This window comes from Xiphophorus hellerii, chromosome 2, assembly GCF_003331165.1.
Source record: "Xiphophorus hellerii strain 12219 chromosome 2, Xiphophorus_hellerii-4.1, whole genome shotgun sequence".
Taxonomy (NCBI): Eukaryota; Metazoa; Chordata; class Actinopteri; order Cyprinodontiformes; family Poeciliidae; genus Xiphophorus; species Xiphophorus hellerii.
This window is the reverse complement of record NC_045673.1, coordinates 9618351-9636115: the sequence shown is the minus strand read 5'-3', so window position 1 is coordinate 9636115 and position 17765 is coordinate 9618351. Positions and strand designations below refer to the sequence as shown.

At 37.9% G+C, this 17765-nt stretch overlaps 2 protein-coding genes across 2 annotated transcripts in view; one reads left to right on the top strand and one right to left on the bottom strand.

Annotated features, from left to right (window-relative positions):
- Nucleotides 1-10829, bottom strand: part of tln2b (talin 2b) — a 104645-nt gene extending 93816 nt beyond the window's left edge. Inside the window, 1 exon segment of the mRNA XM_032582982.1 lies at nt 10637-10829. The gene's annotated coding sequence lies outside the window, so the exon portion shown is untranslated.
- A 4037-nt stretch (nt 10830-14866) lies between these two features.
- Nucleotides 14867-16827, top strand: c2cd4a (C2 calcium dependent domain containing 4A). Its single transcript, XM_032578206.1, has 2 exons — nt 14867-14988; nt 15083-16827. Exon 2 carries the CDS (start codon nt 15110-15112, stop codon nt 16445-16447), a length of 1338 nt encoding a protein of 445 aa, XP_032434097.1. The 5' UTR covers nt 14867-14988; nt 15083-15109; the 3' UTR covers nt 16448-16827.
- The last annotated feature ends 938 nt before the right edge of the window (nt 16828-17765 follow it).

Here is a 17765-nt window from a genome sequence, read left to right as displayed (position 1 = left end):
ATTATCAGAGTAAGCAGGGTAGACGTATGCAGGGTAAAAATGTATCAAGACAGAGCAGAAGAAAAAAAAAATCTTCATGGAAGTAAATGCTACAACTATATCTTTTTGTGAATAAATTTATGGGTAAAAGCCTGATCCTTTCAGTATACACACTTTAACTGTTAACACTGCTTTCTGCTCATTAAAAGTGTAAACATTCATAATGTCACAAGTAGAAAACGATAAAGGAACAAAAAAGTGATGGCGTAATTTGAGATGACTTGATGTGAAACATAAAGTAACCATGCTAGCTCTAAACATTTTAATTTGAATTTTATCATGCAAGCTAGTTTTATAAAAGAATCAACTTTTCCATTGTGAACTAACACATTTTAAACAGTGCTGAGAAAATCTTGACCCATGCGTTTTTAAGCCAAATGTCTGATTTATTTTCCAGTCATTAAAATAAATGAGATCCTAGTTTCTGGACTTAATCTTATCCTACCATTATAAAACCAACAACAGCTTACTGTTTGAATTGTAAAGATGGAGAATTTTATAATGTCATGTAAGCTTGTAACTGAAAGTTCCTGGACAAAATGTAAAGCTTTTATTGCAATTTGTGAAGTATTCTGCTAACTCTTGTCATTCTTAAGTTTGCTTGACCTCAGTGCTTTTCTTTGAATTCTCTCTTAGCTACATATCCTCCACCCTTCTAAAAGTGTAGGTTTTCCACTGGAAGCAAGTTACAAATCTTTTGATTGTTTCTTAATGCTTACTTCTGAAGTCATTGTTTCTGTCAAATGAGCTTAATCCCTTAGCTGTCATGAGGACACTGCTGACCTCCAGAACACCAGTGACTGACATGTATTGTATGTAATTTGGGGGTAAGAACATGGGGTTTTAAATTAGTTTTGCAATACTAAAGTAATTATAAAATAAAGTTACAAATATCTTGAAAAGAAGCTCATTCATCATGCCTCCTTTCTACTCCCGATGCATTTCATGAATTTAGACATCCTTCAAGTTGTTTTGCTGAGATTCCTTTCTAGGTCACAGGAACATCATGAGACACAGTGGCACAAAGGAGAAAAAGACACTGCTTTCTGTTTTCCTAGTTTGTATTTATACTGAGTTCACTCACCTTTATGTTACATTAACACAGCTGTACCAACACACACACACAGGGTTATTAACTTGAAAAACGTTCCCTCTCGTATACAAAAAGAAATAAGAACCAAATTGCCACTTGCTATAAAAAGCCGACACAATGTCTTGTAAAAGTTTTCACGCTCGTTTTCATATTTTTCCAGCTTACAACAGAGGTGGGAAGAAACAAAGTACAAGCACGTCATTACTGTAGATAAGTAGCTTTTTCTGTACTTTATTTTGGGCATTTTTTTTCTTGACCACTTTATACTTTTACTCCCTATATTTGAACAAAAGTATTATATACTACTTCTACTCATCTTCTACTCATTTCAGTCTACCTAAGACTGTCTTATTACTTCTACACATACTGCTAACAACATGAACAAGTCATAAAACAGAAGGGAAATTAATCGCTCTGATAGAAGGTGTCCAGAGGTAAAAATGGTTTGTGACAGAGAAAAACATTAAAACATGGATGAAGACAGTATGTAGGGAAACGGAGACTCAGAGACGCTAGACATTTATTCACACTCACTAAAGTAAAATCCAGTGCACCCAATTACCTTCAGAAGTCACTTAATTAAAAAAATTAAGCCTTCCCTGTGTTTGATTTAGTATAAATAATTACCACTACAAATGCCTAAGAAGTTTGAGAATCTGGCCTTTCTAAGAAGGCCATAGGAACTCATGTTCTTTGTTTGCCAGAAATAAATATGCAAAGGAAGATGAGAGATGAGACCAAAAGTGAACTTTGTGGCTTGTATGCAAAGCACAGCGTGGTGGAAAACTAGAACTGCACATCGGCCCGAATACATCATCTACCACAGTGAAATATGGACATGGCAGCCTCATGCTGTTGGGTTGTTTTGATTGAGCGGCATACATCCAGAGCTATGCTACAGTACAAACTTAGATCAAAACATATTCATATGTTAGAATGGCCTAAGTTTAAGTCAACTGAATAACTATGGCAGGACTTTAAAGTTGTTGTTGGCAGCCAATTTCCATCCAATCTGACTGAGCTTGTGCTTATGTAAATAGGAATGGTCAAAAAATTCAGTTTTCAGATGTGGAAAGCTTCTAAACAATTCCCAAAGTCTTGCAGATGTGCAGTAATCACAGTAAAAGGTTGATGTAAATTGTGTTGATTCAGATAGTTCTTTGTAGTGTTTTGAAAAAACAATCTACTCTTTTGAGGAAAAATCCAAATAAAGCATATGTGGTTGTAACATGACTAAATGGGAAAAGATAAGGGGTATGAATGGTTTTGCAAGACACTGCTGGCGTGTAGTTTAGATAGGAGTAATAACTCACTATGGAATCTGCTTTACTGAAGATGTCGAGCAGCTCCAAATGACGCGTTTGACTCACTCAATTAAACCACCTCTAGTAATTACAGCAAATGTCAAAGGTTTTGTCCTTGGTGAGCACTGGATTATGAAAGATCCATCAACATGACGGCACTAAACTGTGGAGGGACAACAACGGTGGATTAAATGGAACTTGATGGATTTTCTGTTTAAAGTATGTTAACTAATCAATTAGTCAAACACTTTTAAGAGTGGAGGTCTGAAATATTAGCCCTTTGTCTAAGAGAGGCATACAGCTTACAGCACAGTAAGCTTTATATTTGAGGCACAAGCATTTTTTTTTGTTGTAGAATTTCCCTTTTCACCAGAATTTTTTCCTGAGTCAACTTTATCTTTAAAAGCAGAGCAAAGGATGTAATTCTAGCTATTGGCTTTCAATGAAGGTAACCAGAGAATCTCTGTCCTTACACAAGGTCAGTGCTGTGCTGATGAGCTGCATATACAGGGATAAAGTGCCGCAATCACTCCTACTTTACAGCCTCCAGCTGCTAAATGCACTTCCAGTGGGCTAATATGAAATAATTTTGATGAGAGTGTGACACATAAGCCTTCTGTTATATGAGAAAAGCTGAGGTGTCGACCCCCTCACTACGAAGCCCAGAACACTGAGGAAAACTGGAGGGAGAGGGCGAGGGAGAGCAACTTAGAGACAGAGAGAGTTCTGCTTGGTCAGCAGTCCTCATGGCCCACAGAGGATCAGAGCAGTAATTCTAGTGCTTCTCATCAGACAGGGGAGTCCTTTCCCCCTAGGCCATCACAAAAACAGTCTTATAGCTGCTGTACACACAATGGACTTGACAGCTCACAATTAACCTCGGTGTGAAAACACTGCCTTTTCAATGAAAAAAAAAAACAGCAGCAGTTACGTTTTAAGTATTTATGATATCCGTTTTTTCATCTCATCCACCTTCACTTTTGTCTTCACACCTGGGTGTCTTTGAGGGGCAAAATATTTTAAGTGCCTGCTTAATCTGAAGGGTGGGAATTTCTTGAACTCATGATGCATCCTAAAACAGACAAGCTGCACCACTGCAAGGGGTTAAAATAATTCTGAATCTTGAACAAAGCTATGGCGTGCTGTTACTAATTTGTGAATTTCTTTCTTCTTAGGAATGAATAGGAACATGGCGACCTACCAGAGTGTACCCTACCTCTTGCCCAATGACAGCTGGCTATAGACACCATTCCATGGCAACCCAGCAAGGATAAGCAGGTATGGAAAGCAGATGGCTGGATGGGATGAATATAAATCTGTCAAAAAAGACTGGGAATGATTGTATTGAATGAGAGCAATTAAAATGAAAATTATCTCTTTAATTAAAAACACTTAAACACAATTTAATGCTTTAATGCTTACCTGATTAAAAAAGCCACATGTTATATTAGAAGGATGTTTTCAAATGGCAAAAATGTGATGATAAAGGCTAAAAAATCTTAAACAAATCAAATATTGGAGGCCTCATCATGTCATATCTAACATCTTTAAACAGTCCACCACCTATGTTTGTGGTTGCACACATTTCCTGATATCAAAGCCTGTATATACTGGTCATTCAAAGTTCCAGTAGAACCTGATCACCTGTGAGACTTTTATTTGTATGCATATCTTGTAATATTCGAATTTTGTAATACTGTTTACATTACAACACAATATTTTCATAATATGGTGCAACACAAAGAAATACTTATGGGCTTATGGCCCAAACCTTTGACTTTCCCTGCAGGAATCAGTTGAACAGTATCCTCCCTCCAGAAGGTCAAGGAAATTCACATATTAGGAGACACACAAAGGAGCTACTCTGCACTTATCTCAGCACCTAAACAATCACCCATCATTGGTGGTAATAGTGATCCTCATAAATGTATTCCAGAATACAAAAATAAGAATTGTATATCAATATTTGTTTTGTTAATGGTGTCATCTGACCTATCATTTACCTTTCGTAAATGGGAGAAGAACTTAGAATTAATGCAATATGCATATTTTGCCAATTAGAGGGAGTCTTACAGTCATATACAGTACAGACCTGTACTGTATATATATATATACAGTATATGCCACAGATACATCTTATATACATTATTTTCAATCATTTTTGAAGCTGTATTAACCACCAGTTTCTCCAATATCTGCTTCACCCTCACCATATTTTAGATACGGCTGTGAATCATCATAAAGGGGTACCAAGTGATTAATGTCCACACTGTATAGTGTTACAGCACCCTTACCAGACTGCCTATGATTTATCTTTCATGCAGATTGTTGATGCTGTATAATGGGAATTTCTGCCCCACTGTCAGTGACCTCTCTCTCCTGTGGCATTCCTTCGAGAACCCTGTCAGAAAAATACACGCTCAGCATGCTTGGGAGTAAAAGAAAAACCATCAGAGGCTTTGAAAGCATCCATGTTTCCATGTGCTGGCCATGAAAAACTGCAGAGTTTATAAAGGTTTTCAACACATACTTTGGATCGTATTCATAGGAGTAATTACAAATGTCACTGTCATAATAACACAAGCATACAAAAGACTTTATGATGTCCTTTTTAAGTCTAACATCAAATACAGTTATGACAATTAAACCATTTCTGGCAGGAGATACCCAGAGCTCCAACAGTGTGCTTACAAAAGAGTGCATAAACGAGCAGGAACATGCAACCATTATACCTCAACAAAAGCAACTCAAGTTGAAAGCTTCTGAAATAGCAGTTTGCATCATGAGAACAGTGGGAAAATATTGACTAGACACAGCAACATAGCAGTCTGTCTTACTCTCAACTGTAGTACATTGCAAAGGACTTTTTAAATATAATTAATCTGCCAGAGACAAAGGAAACTCAGTTGATCCTTTCCACTTTGCTAAAGGGACCGATACATCACATGTTCCTCAGAAATGTTATCACATGATGTTTACTGATAATCAGTTTGTTTCGAGCAGTAATTCAGCCCAGTGTTTCTCTGTAAAACCAGAGTGAGCGTGTTTCCTCCAGGAAATTTGAAAGTACTCACAGTATATTCATATTCACAGTAAAATCGTCAATACAAATATATGGTAAAAGTAACATGGAAACACAAAATCCTAAACACATTTATATATAACTAAAAGCAGCCCACCAGTAAACCGCATGAAGGCACCTGGTCCTCAGTGAAGCCTCAGATTTCCGATCTCTGCCACAAATCCAATTTAGAACAGACTTCTGAATGCACAACTGAGGGAAGTCAGTTGTCTACGGCTCCAAGCTGGTATCTCACTCAACCTCTTCATGAGATGTGCCGCAGGGCTGTGCAACTGCCAATGACCCGAGACTGAACATGTCATCATAGCGCTTATTGACCCAATTCTGGTAGCTGCTTACACATCACTAACACTGTGTAGAACATGCTCAATATGCGCCATATTAATTAGTAAGGGTTGGGTTGAGAGTAAGAGCCATTCCACTTTCATAGTTTGCGTTTATTATTGTGATGTACAGCTAAGCTAACTGTAACTGATGCCACATTTTTTTAAAATCAGAATGCAAATAACTGTTGTCAGCTGACTGGGTTTTCTCTTTCATCAATAAATTAAATTACAAAATGTATAAATTCATATTTGTTTATAGTTCTGCAAGTGCAAAAAGCTGGAGATGGTCTCGATGTTTTGCTTACCAATATATTAGTAACAATGGCATGCTCCATATGCCTTTTAAGATGAGACTAATTTTAAGATCTAAATAGCTAAGAACTCACTGAGAGATGCCTGTTCAGTTGATCAGCTATGTACCTTGTTCTTTTCTTAAGCCAACTAAATATCCTTACACCATATATCTTACTTATACCACAGCATACCATTTCTGTGACAGTGTGACAAAATGTTTGTATCAGGGCTCATCTTCCTCCACCTATCCAAAGCCATAATCCTAGAGAAAACAATGCTCTTTGAATAAATTAAGCATAAATTTAGAATCACATCGTTAATAGAGTGAAGTCCCCTCCTTATGGTCTCACCGACCTATTGAGGCATGGACTCCAATAGACCCCGAAGGTGCCAGCTTTCAATGGACAGCAGATTCTTTGAGTCTATAAAGTTGTGAGATGGGACCTCCACAGATAAGTGTTGTCTCTACAACACATCTCACAAATGCTTGACTAGACGTAAAACTGTGAAATCTTAAGGCCAAAGCAATGTCTGTATTGTAGAATGTGTATTTAATATCCTTCTCTCAGAACCAGCGTTAACTTCTTCAAAAATTTGAATTGTAGTAAGCTTGTTGGACAGGACAACACTGGTCACTCTTTGGCCTTACCTGCATCAGTGAACCTTTCCTCCCCATGACCCTGAAAACTGTTTGTCACAGTGTCTTTTCAGGACCAGTTTTGACAAAAAAAAGACCAGTCCAGACAAGGAACACCCAACAAGAGCAGCAGTTCTGAAGGTGATCTGACCCAGTTATTGCCAGTAGTCATATTATAACACAAACAACTATTACTTGTGTAGATAGCTGATTCATTCTGACACAATTATGGCCATAACTTCATGCAATCTTGCAAACTACCTGTATGCCAACAATAAATACCAGCTATTTTGTTCTTTTGCAAAAAAAAATGCAAGCACTTGGAAAGGTCTAAGGAAGGCAGTCAGCTTTTACATCTACCCTTTTCTGTATAGACCTTGAACTGGAAGGAAGCCAACCCCTAAAGAGGCTGCGATTACACAGACAGCAGTGAGAGGAAAAAAAAAAAAACATAGATCCATTTCCCTTTAAAAAAAGGCTGGGTCACAGCGACAGCATGGGGTCTGTTTTAGTTTCCACCTCCTACACACTCATGCATTAAATATTGTTCAACAATCACACTCTCCAGTGACTCTCTGAGCCCTTTCTTCCCACCCTCCAGCTGAACATTTCCTGGGGAATTCCAACCAGGGATGTGTTCTTTATGACACAGCAACTGCAACAGCTGAGGGGGAAAACGTTTTCTAAAGAGGAGCAAAAAAATACAATCAGGGTTTTTCTTTGCTTTTAATACAAGCAAATCAATAACTCAAGAACACATATGAAAATTCTTCACATGTTGCAATACCTTCAGAGCATCTTCACGTGATGCAATTATTTTATTTAGTTTTGTCAGTATATTCAACAATAGATTCAAAGTGTGAAATAAGGTGTTTGATATTTTTAAAACTAAAAAAAGAATGTAACAAAAAGATTTCTTTAGTAATCCTCAAAATGAGGATGTTATACAGTTTAAACAACAACTTTGAGTAATTATCAACAGTGAGTAAAATTACTGGATTTAACCTTTCAAAAGCTTAAACAATAGTTTTCAACTTTTCTATTTTTTGGTGACCTATAAACTGACAATCTTAATCATGTGAACAACATCTAGTGATTGCCAGTTGCCTGTGGCAGTTGCACGCTGCTTTTGAGCTTGTGATATTGGTGTTTCTGTGTTCTAATTATATCTGTGTAAGGTATTTTATGAAAGAGTAGACTCATTGTAGATGCCTTTGTTTCAACAAAAGACTCATAATGAAAAATAAGTGTTGCATATGACGCCCCAATCACCAAGCATTCAAGATATTCGCAAAAATAAAAATAGTGAGGGTTATTTTAAAATTGTTTTAATGTGTTAAGGACAACCATGCTTACTAGTTTTGAAGGTGTTTCAAAAGATTTTAAGTTTGCCTTTTAAATTCAGATTTAGAAACTAGCATGCCTTGAACTTAAAAACATATATTTTCTACATCAGAATTTAAGGCGCCATATTAACTTTTTCGCAATCCATTCTTGCTTTGAAAGGCGAAACTGAATAGAATAGGCTATCATTAATTTCCCAAAATATATTGTATTGCTCATTTCAATTATCAGTCAGCATTGCGGTTACACCCCTATGAGGAAATAATAAAAAAATCTAACAAAACAAGGTGCTAATACAAACAAGCCAACACACAGTTAGCATATGACAAGTCTAACAACAATGCACAAAGTTTCATCCAGCAATCAAAACAAGCAATCAAACCAGCTTTGTTTTCTGACAAAAAGGTAGATGTGCAGAGCAGACCTTCCTCTAAAACAACATGTAACGGCATGTTCCCTATCAGTTTGTTTGACAGAATTCCCAATTGTTTGCATTCCCACTAAGAAAAACCATGACTATAAACTGCATCATACATACTGAAAGTAATTTAGCAAAAGTAAAAAAAAAACAAAATAAAAACATTGGTGACCCCTGACTCATGGGTAATGCTCACAACAGTCATGAATAAATGTCACTTGTCAATGGGTACTCAAGTAGAAAATTCATAGAGCGCTGGTCCTGAATAGTCGCTAAGATTAGCATTCACATGGGTACTACCTTTATCAGATATACGGACTGTGTCTGTGTGAACTTTACAGCAGAAACAGTTTGTGTATTAACACATTAAACTAAAATAAGACATGACGAAGCATTGTGAAATGTGAAAAGGGGCGTACAAATATATAGTTCACATACTACAAAGAAACGCAAGCTTATCGTCCTAAAAGGAAGCATGTGGATGATTTCATCTGGCACTCCCAGTTGCCTTACTGTGCCACTAAGTCATGCACTTCAGGTAGGAGTCTAGCATTAAGCATTAGTGTGCAACAAAATCCAGAACACTAGCTGCTGAAACAGCATCCATTGCAGCATTGCATCCAGGATCCAAATGTTCAGCTGATACATAGTGAAAAAAAACCTGACCATTGCCTCTTACTCAATTCTGCTCAATTCTCATCTCCCTTCAGTGCTCTGTCTGGGATTTTTCCCACTGAGCTCAATTTCTCCAGTTGAATTTCAACCCGGCCAATCAGTGAATAGAAAGAGGAGTTGTGAACGATGATGTCAGTTTTTGGTGCTGTTTTAAAATAGTTGTCTGCCTATAGTTGTAGTCTTAGCAATGGCTGCAGAAGATGTGAACACAGCCATTCATCATTCATTCCCTGTTGGCCACACTTCCAAATATTGAATTAACAATACCCAATCATTATTGACTGGAGAGAGATATATACATATATATAACTTATTTTTTTTCTTTTTCAGATCACTTCTGAAAACTCAAGAGAAGGAAATGGGTGAAATTCCCAGTAGATCATCAGTTTCTAAAACACTCAAACCAGCCAGTCCAGAATCAAAAGTCACTTAAATCCCCTCTCTTACTCATTCTCATGCTCACTTCAAATGTTGAGTTGCAGCTACACAATTTTCAATTTATGTATGATTTTCATTTCCTGGCCCTTTCACCCAGAGTAAAAGAAGATAACATTTACTCTCCTGTACCTGTTTGAATTCTCCACACATCAAAGCACTAAAACACATCCTCATGCCACATGGGCTTTTGTGTCAAGAGAGATGGCCAATATTTAGAGGACACACAACCTTCCTACAGGTTGGCATCTTTGGGGAAATCAGCAATCAGGGAATGTCCTCTTCAAACATGGAAATGCCATTCCAAAACAGTTATATATCCTTATTGGAATACATTATTAGAATTTAACATCTTTTAACCAGGATAAAATCCTAACATGACGCCCATATTTTTGATTAGTGTACAGTAAACGATCAGGGTCACATCCTGCATGCCCACTAATCTCACACACGTCAATGTCAGCTTTGATGTAGAGCTGAGCCAGATAACATTCAGGTCAAGTCCGAGTTACTGTACGGCACATTTTCATGCAGAGCGGCGCAAGGATGCTGAGGCTGGCCAGTATGTAGCTTTACTTAATCATTTAGTCTAATTGAAAGAGAAATATTCTACAAACAAGTCGCTTAATCAAACATCCATCCCCTTACCTCTCTTATCTGTCAATGTCAAAAGCAGCAAGCACATATTTTGCGAGGAAAAAAAATCAGACTTGTCAGGCTTCTCATGACGCGTCAAATGAGACAGATTGACCGATATTAAATGCAAAAGAGGAGCGAGTTGGGAAACATCTCTCTGTTAATGTGAAAAGGTCGTCTGCAAGCTGTTAAAAATGAAATGCTGTCAGCGCTTCTGCTGAACCAACGCCGAGCGGAACGCCTCCCTGTAAGTGAGACCTCTTCGGGAGGAAGAGCACCTTTAAAGACAAACGCCAAGGTTCAAAAATGACGCCGCGAAGCGTTTCAGAGGGAAACAAACGCAAACATCTTACCTGATGACTCTCACTCCTTACAGCATGCGAGCTGGCTTGGACGTAGGCGAGGCGACACACACCACAAGCGGGTCAGCAGCACGGCTTGCCTGCCTGCCTGCCTCCTACACGGCATCAAGCCCCTCCTCGTTTATCGTACAGTGGAGAGAGATGGGGGCTAAAAATAAATAAATAACTAAACTGGATCACATATCTATGTGACGGAGAAAAGGAAGCGGCGTCACTCTCGTCCACCTTCTCGGACTATTATACATTTTGTTGTAGGATCAGGATGGCTTTGCGATCGCTGTTGATTCAGATGAGCTGCCGAAGATAAGATTATCCACACAAAATTTCCACGGACGCGTAAATGCACAGACACGATAGTTTGATATAACCAAAGACTCTTATTTTGAAAGCGCACTGAATTTGTGCACCTTTCAACAATGTGTGAAGAGTAAAACCAGAGCCTGCCTGATGCTTGATGTGGCCTTGGGCAGACTTTGACTAGGGGGGCCCGATTACAGTCATCTACAACACTATTACTGCAATGCTAATATTTATTTTAATGTACCCATGCTGCGTCATTTAAGCATGAATTTAGCACAACTTCTTCAGTCAACAAATGCCTGCAATGATGTTGGGGTCACTCATATGTGACCCCTCACACTGCAAAATTAAGTCAATAAATTCAATCACCTGCCTACATTTGCCAGATGTTGGTTCATGAGGAAGGAGTTCTGCAAAGTCTGTGACTCAGTGCAATGACCTGGCGTGGTTACTAACACAGTTGGGTTCATTGCTTTGTAGGCTACAAATAAAAACCTTTTTAAAATGGTTGCGTGTTTAAACTAAGTGAATACAACTACTTCAGTAAAGCTGTGTTTTTATGTGGACAATAATGCTAGTGGATGCTAACCATCACTGTGTAGGAAATAGCAAATGTAGAAAAAGCATGTGGTTCCCGGGGACCCATATTCTCCTAAATACTGCCCTGACTGTTGTGTGTGGTTCAGATTCTGACAGACTAATATCAGTCTGGGATCTTTTACAGTGTCCCTTGGGGATATTGTGTGTACTTGCTCCACCTTTAACTGTGAATGATTGTGACCAAACCATCAAACCAATGTTTTTTGCCAACCGCCAACAAAACCTAAGAAGAAGAAGAATCATCATCATCAAAGTCCATATGTTATACCAAGACTACACCCTGTTTCTGTTGTGATTTTGGAGGAGTCTGCTGCAAGCCAGATGTCAGATCAACTGTGGGTTTATAGGTACAGAAGACAAGTTGCGTAAGTTGCAGCTGAATGCCTTCCATCACTATATATTTTCTCTGATGATTGCCCAGTAATTACAACTGAAAAAACAACACGTGTCTTTGATTTATGTTTTACTATTAAATTTTAATCAGAATTTCAGACTCACTTACCTTTCTAACACATAATTATTAACAATATGTGAATTACAACAGCTTTATTAAGAATTTGGCAATACTGAAAAACAAAGAACATTACAGAAGTGAAAAAATGTAAAACAGCTGACAGGTTGCAAATGATAAAATCAATATGGTTATTACACCGTGATATATATCTTCAATTTCCTGAGGGAGTCTTCCCAAAGGATCAATAAAGTACAAGTCTAAGTCTAAGTCTAAGTCTATATTTAAAAAAGAAACAAAAACTATGTATGAAGATGAAGTAGTTAATGTGTAGATTAATTTAGTTAATATTCCTTAGATGGTAAAATATGGAAGTGTATGAATTTGGTTTCAACTTGTGGCAAATTCATTTAAAACTAATTATTGTTAATGGTTTTGGAGAAAACTGGGAGCCCTCCTCCTGGAGTATCTATCATCCCCACATTTTTTGTTACCTGACACCATCATTAGCAAGCAATTAATTCCTTATAGCTACTGGGAAAGTAGAGCCAAGTTTGATATTGTTTATGTTTGTTGTTTGATTTGGGAGCAGCCTATCATGAATTGGCTATAATTTACTGAGGTGTGTTTTCAAACACACCTCAATAAGTTGCAGTGTGCATAAATGTGACCTAAGCAGCAGTGATGATTAAACATTTACCTTTCAAAGTGTGACTGTTGGTATCAAACTGAAGATTTCCCTATATGTTGACAACTAGCATACTTGTGAAGTTGCTCAAATTTTGAAATGTTAAAAAAAATAATAAATAAATAAATAATAATAATAAATGTGTAGATTTAATGTAATTATTAATCAAATTTTACCTCCCACTCTGTAAGCGCCACATTGTTGCCAGTTTCCTGGGCACATACTGCCACCTGAAGGAGAACTGACAGCACTTACAACCAGGATGGACCTGTACATACGGGAGCGAAGATGGGATTTGGAAATGGGAGCGTGACATGTTTTAAGTACACATGCTAAACTGTTCATATTCTAATGTCTTATTATGATAGGGAACCTACCTTTGCTTTCTTTTAACTACTTGTACATTTTATTTTAGGCCATATAATCTTCTGATGACAACAGAAAGAAGTGAGATCTAGTAGGAAATAACATTTATTTCTATATATAAATCATAATAAGAGTAAAAGACAAATAGAGTCTCTACAATTTCACTCTACATTTCTGATAATCTCATGGCCCTCTGGTTTCCAAAGAGGCTTTTAAAGTACACTTGAATTGCTGATGAGATGTGGTCAGTTAGGAAAACATTTCTGAGAAGTACCCCATTTAGAATGCCTTCCTAGTACATTGGTGCCCCTGACATCACTGTAACCCTTTACTGGATGGATATCTTGGTTACTCCTGGTAACCAAGATACTCCACTTGAACTTTGTGCTTTGCAGTGTGGAGCGTTTACCTCTATCTTTTCTATTTATTTACAGAACAAAAAGGCACTTAAATCTGGTCGTGAGCTCCAGCACATGCTTATCTGTGCATGGGTGAGAATAAAAAGTTCTTTGCATAGAGACGGACTTTGTTCAAATAGAAAAAAAACACTGCATCAGTGTGCGAGTATAAATGATAAGCAGTAGTACAATTTTGATGATGTGCAAAATATATTATGTAAGTGTAAAACATTTAGTCCTGTAGCTAAAATGGGATTTGTGCCAATGTCCACACTCTAAAAATGATCATATGGAAGCAGTCAATATCCTGTAAAATTGGTTTTATGTCTCACCAGAAGAGGGCAGCATTGACATACTTTCCAGTAAGGGCTGGAAATCTAAACAGCAACATGTAGAAAAAAATACATTTTATCTTTTGCTGATTTAGATATCCAATTAAAAACTGAAACATTCGAGTAACAGACATTTCAGCCAAATCTTTCTCTAGTTTTTCATACTGTGATCCGTGTGAGCAAAGCATTTAGTTTAAGAATATTGCCACTTGCAATGAAGATCCTTAAAAGTATAAAATGAAAACAAAAATTTAAGACTAATACATCTAATATACCTAATTCTAATACCTAATGTTTCTGCATTTAAAGGATTACTGACAATATCCCTTCTTTTTAATTTAAAAAAGATTTAAGTTTTACTGTGATTCACAATAGGTTTAGTATGTGAGCTATAGATGTCTGGAAGATTATTTACTCCAGTTACACATCCTTTTACATTTATTTATATTAACAGTCATACTGTGCAGACACAGACTTATCTGTCATCTTTATGCTTTTTCTACTTTCAAGTTGGCTGAGGCTGAAATCATAGTGGGATGAATCATGAGAATGTAATAGAAACATATGTTGAATATTCAAAACACATGTGGTGTGTAGGTGATGTAATGACCCAGCCTAACATTTTTTTAAAGTTAAAATTAATTTACCAAGTATGTGGCAAACAAACATGGCACCGGCTTCATTTCTAATTAAAATAGGGCAAACAAATCTTGTTATACTGCTGACTTACAAACCTGTGGATTGATGGATTAGATTTCTTACTAAATGTTATGTGGTACGTTTTTAAAAAACTGTTCCAAACTGTTATCTGAGCAGACTGCTTTGTTAAAGTTCACAAAAAGAGGTTGACCGCCCTTTAAAAAGAGGAAAAAGTCACACATGAATTGGAACTCCGTCATTTGTGCAAAACTAATTGTTGCCCTTTTAGGGCCTGTCAGACTGCACAGCACAGTATCTACTACTGGGCAATGAGCTTTGTTGCCATTGGGACATTTCCATGGGAACTAGCAGCAGTAAAAGGAAAGTGGGAGGATCCTGGTTAAGCAGCCAAAGGGGTGTGTGTGAGATTTATTGGTATCCTGCTTCATTTAAACCATCTTCGTGCGTCAAGCTGACAGAACCCTCCAGCTGCTGTAAAGAGAACTTCTTACTCTCTAGCTCTAAATTTGGAGCAACCTTTTGGATTATCTTTATTTTCAGAATATAAGGTAGGAAGGCTTTTTATAGATTGTATTTAACAGTAATGTCTGGTTTTGGTCACATTTGAGAGCACCTAAATAATATGTAATTCTTATTTTGCAGAGTTCCCTGCCTTCCTTTAGAGGACCCATGTGGGTGGTAGAAAAGATTCGCACGTCAGTAGAAAGATCAAACCTGCCTATGCCTTCAGCAGAGCTTGGCTTCAAAATCAGTGACATCATGTTGGGAGAAAAGACGGACAAATCCAGAAGGATTTCTCACTGTCCCAACATCATCACCCCTGACAATATCCCAGAATTCTGCATCCCACCAACAATTTTATCCCTGCAGGAGACGAAGAACTCAGAGCAAAAGGGAACAGCTCGCATCAAGGCGCCTTCCTGTGAGAGGGCTAAACCAGAGGCCGAAGTAACATTTCATGAGGCGCTGCTAAATCCTCACATTATTCAGGTAGAAAGTGTGGATGAAAGCCCGTGTGATGGCTGCAGTGATGAGGAGAACACTAATGCCGATCCCCGAAGCCAGGCCGCCTTGTCCCTTCCACACCTGGCAAAAACTCAGACCAGCTACGGCTTTTGCACGTTACTAGAGAGCCCCCACACCAGGAGAAAGGAGTCCATTTTCCATTCTGATCCAGGCTCCTCTCCTCTGCTGCTGCCCAGGAGTCGTTCCAGTACGTGCTCTAAACTCTCCCACTCTGCCTCACCGTCCTCTTCATTCAGCCTCAACAGTCTGACCTCCAAGCTCTCCCCCAGGAGCTGCACCCTGAACTGGCAGGCCCCTCTGGACAGCGACACGACTTCTTCCACTGAATCATCACCTTTCAGCTCCCCGCTGCTGTCCAGGTGCCCTGCCAAGTCTTCCCTTTTCAAAGCACTGAGCCATGAACTGCTGCTTTCAAGGAACATAAGAAAAGCAATGGTGTCCAGAAACAATTCCCTATCAACAGACGAGGGCAGCTCCACAGACAACAGCCCAAATATCATGAGGAGAGCCTCTGAAGGGTTAGCTGATGGCCTGGCCAGCAGCTACAGCCTGGCCCCACCCAACATCTTCCCCATGGACTTAACATTACACAGAGAGAGGGTGATGAAGGAAAGAATGGTGCCTGTAGGAAAAGATGGCAGTCTCAGACTCTCAGCAGAGTACTGTCCAGATAACCAAAGACTGCGTGTTCGGCTGATCAGCGCTGAGGGCCTTTATCCTCTTTCTATTGATCCAAAGATTATCAACTGCAGTGTCAGCCTCTCGCTGGTCCCCGGCAAACTCCAAAAGCAGCGCAGCACAGTCATCAGAAAGAGCCGCAATCCAATATTCAATGAAGATTTCTTCTTTGACGGTATCTCGGAGGAAGATCTTAGCCAGAGATCACTTCGTTTTAAAGTGGTGAACAAAATGTGCACCCTCAAAAGAGACTATCTCCTAGGTGACTGTGATCTCCCTCTTTCAAGTATCGTAACAATGTAGGTTAATGTAGGTATTTAATGAGTTACTTTTGTGTTTGTGCTATTTATTTTACTTTTTTTACTGCATCAATTTTGTATTTATTAAATTATGAAAAACACAGAGGGTGTTTATGTTGAATCTATTTTAGAGTAGAACACAATTGTATTAATAAAAAGTATCTCTTTTTTCAACACAAAACTATAAATAATAGGAGAATTAGAATAATGAGAAAGTGTTGCCTCTCTGGGTTAAGTGAAATATTTTGCAAATGTTGAGTTGATGGTTTGTTAATGAGGATGCATCACCAGCTTGTTTAGTCAGACAGCAACCATCTCATATTTCCTCTGAGCCTGTTGTTTACTTCCTGACCTTTCAAATGATTAAAATATCATGAGAAACCAGAAACCTTGCAGGGTTGTTTTTTTATTTTATTATTATTGACTATTTATAATTTCTTAACCTTTAAAAATAGGATTTGGGTGTGTAAAACATGACTTTTGGTTATCCATGTACTGGAATATATTGCTTTGAGATAAATAAGATACTTATTCTAGTAATTTCTTAATTTTCTAAAAGTGAAATGATGCCCACAGTTTAACTAATTAAATCTGTTTCACACTTATTCACCACACTCACCAGACCAACACATCCTCCACATGAGATGAGAATATCCTTCAAAAGAAACAGCTTCAATGGTAGCGACTAGTTAAAGATTAAAAAGGCTTCCCATGGCACAGAAAAGCTCTAAAAATGGACTGGCGAATGCACCAGATATGCAAAATATTTAAACAACAGTGATATACAAAAAAAAAACTAGATGCATTTGGTGAATTGATGTATTTCTACAACAATGGCAAAAATTACATGAAGACAAAGGATGAGGGTCTTAATTTTGTGAGTAGGGTATTTTTAATCAGTCCTAAAGATCAGGTTTGAAAGGTTTCTTCATTCTTAACCATTGACGCTTGGTCTGGATCTTTAAATTATGAAAAACACAGAGGATGCTTGTGTTCTACAAGTAAAATAGTGATCTTGTGTTTTGTAATGCTAATATTGAGAAGCAATTTCTATTGAAAAAACATTTAAACATCCTACACATCTGGACAGTCCATCCTAAAACGGAGATTTTTCTAGATCTATGGAGGTGATTTATGCTGCTCAACACTTATGTGCTCACTATTGACTCGGTTGTGAAACAGCCGGTAATAAATGAAAGTTTATGACGTGAAGCCCTAGCTATCTGGTCAACCACTGATAAGATTTGAAGGGATTTGCAATAGCAAATCTTAAAGCAGTAAATCCTTTTTTGTTTCCTCTCCACGTCGGTGTGACTAACATT

What these genes read in the sequence shown, in the direction of transcription:
- c2cd4a (XM_032578206.1), top strand. Translation starts at nt 15,110, where the DNA reads ATGTGGGTGGTAGAAAAGATTCGCACGTCAGTAGAAAGATCAAACCTG.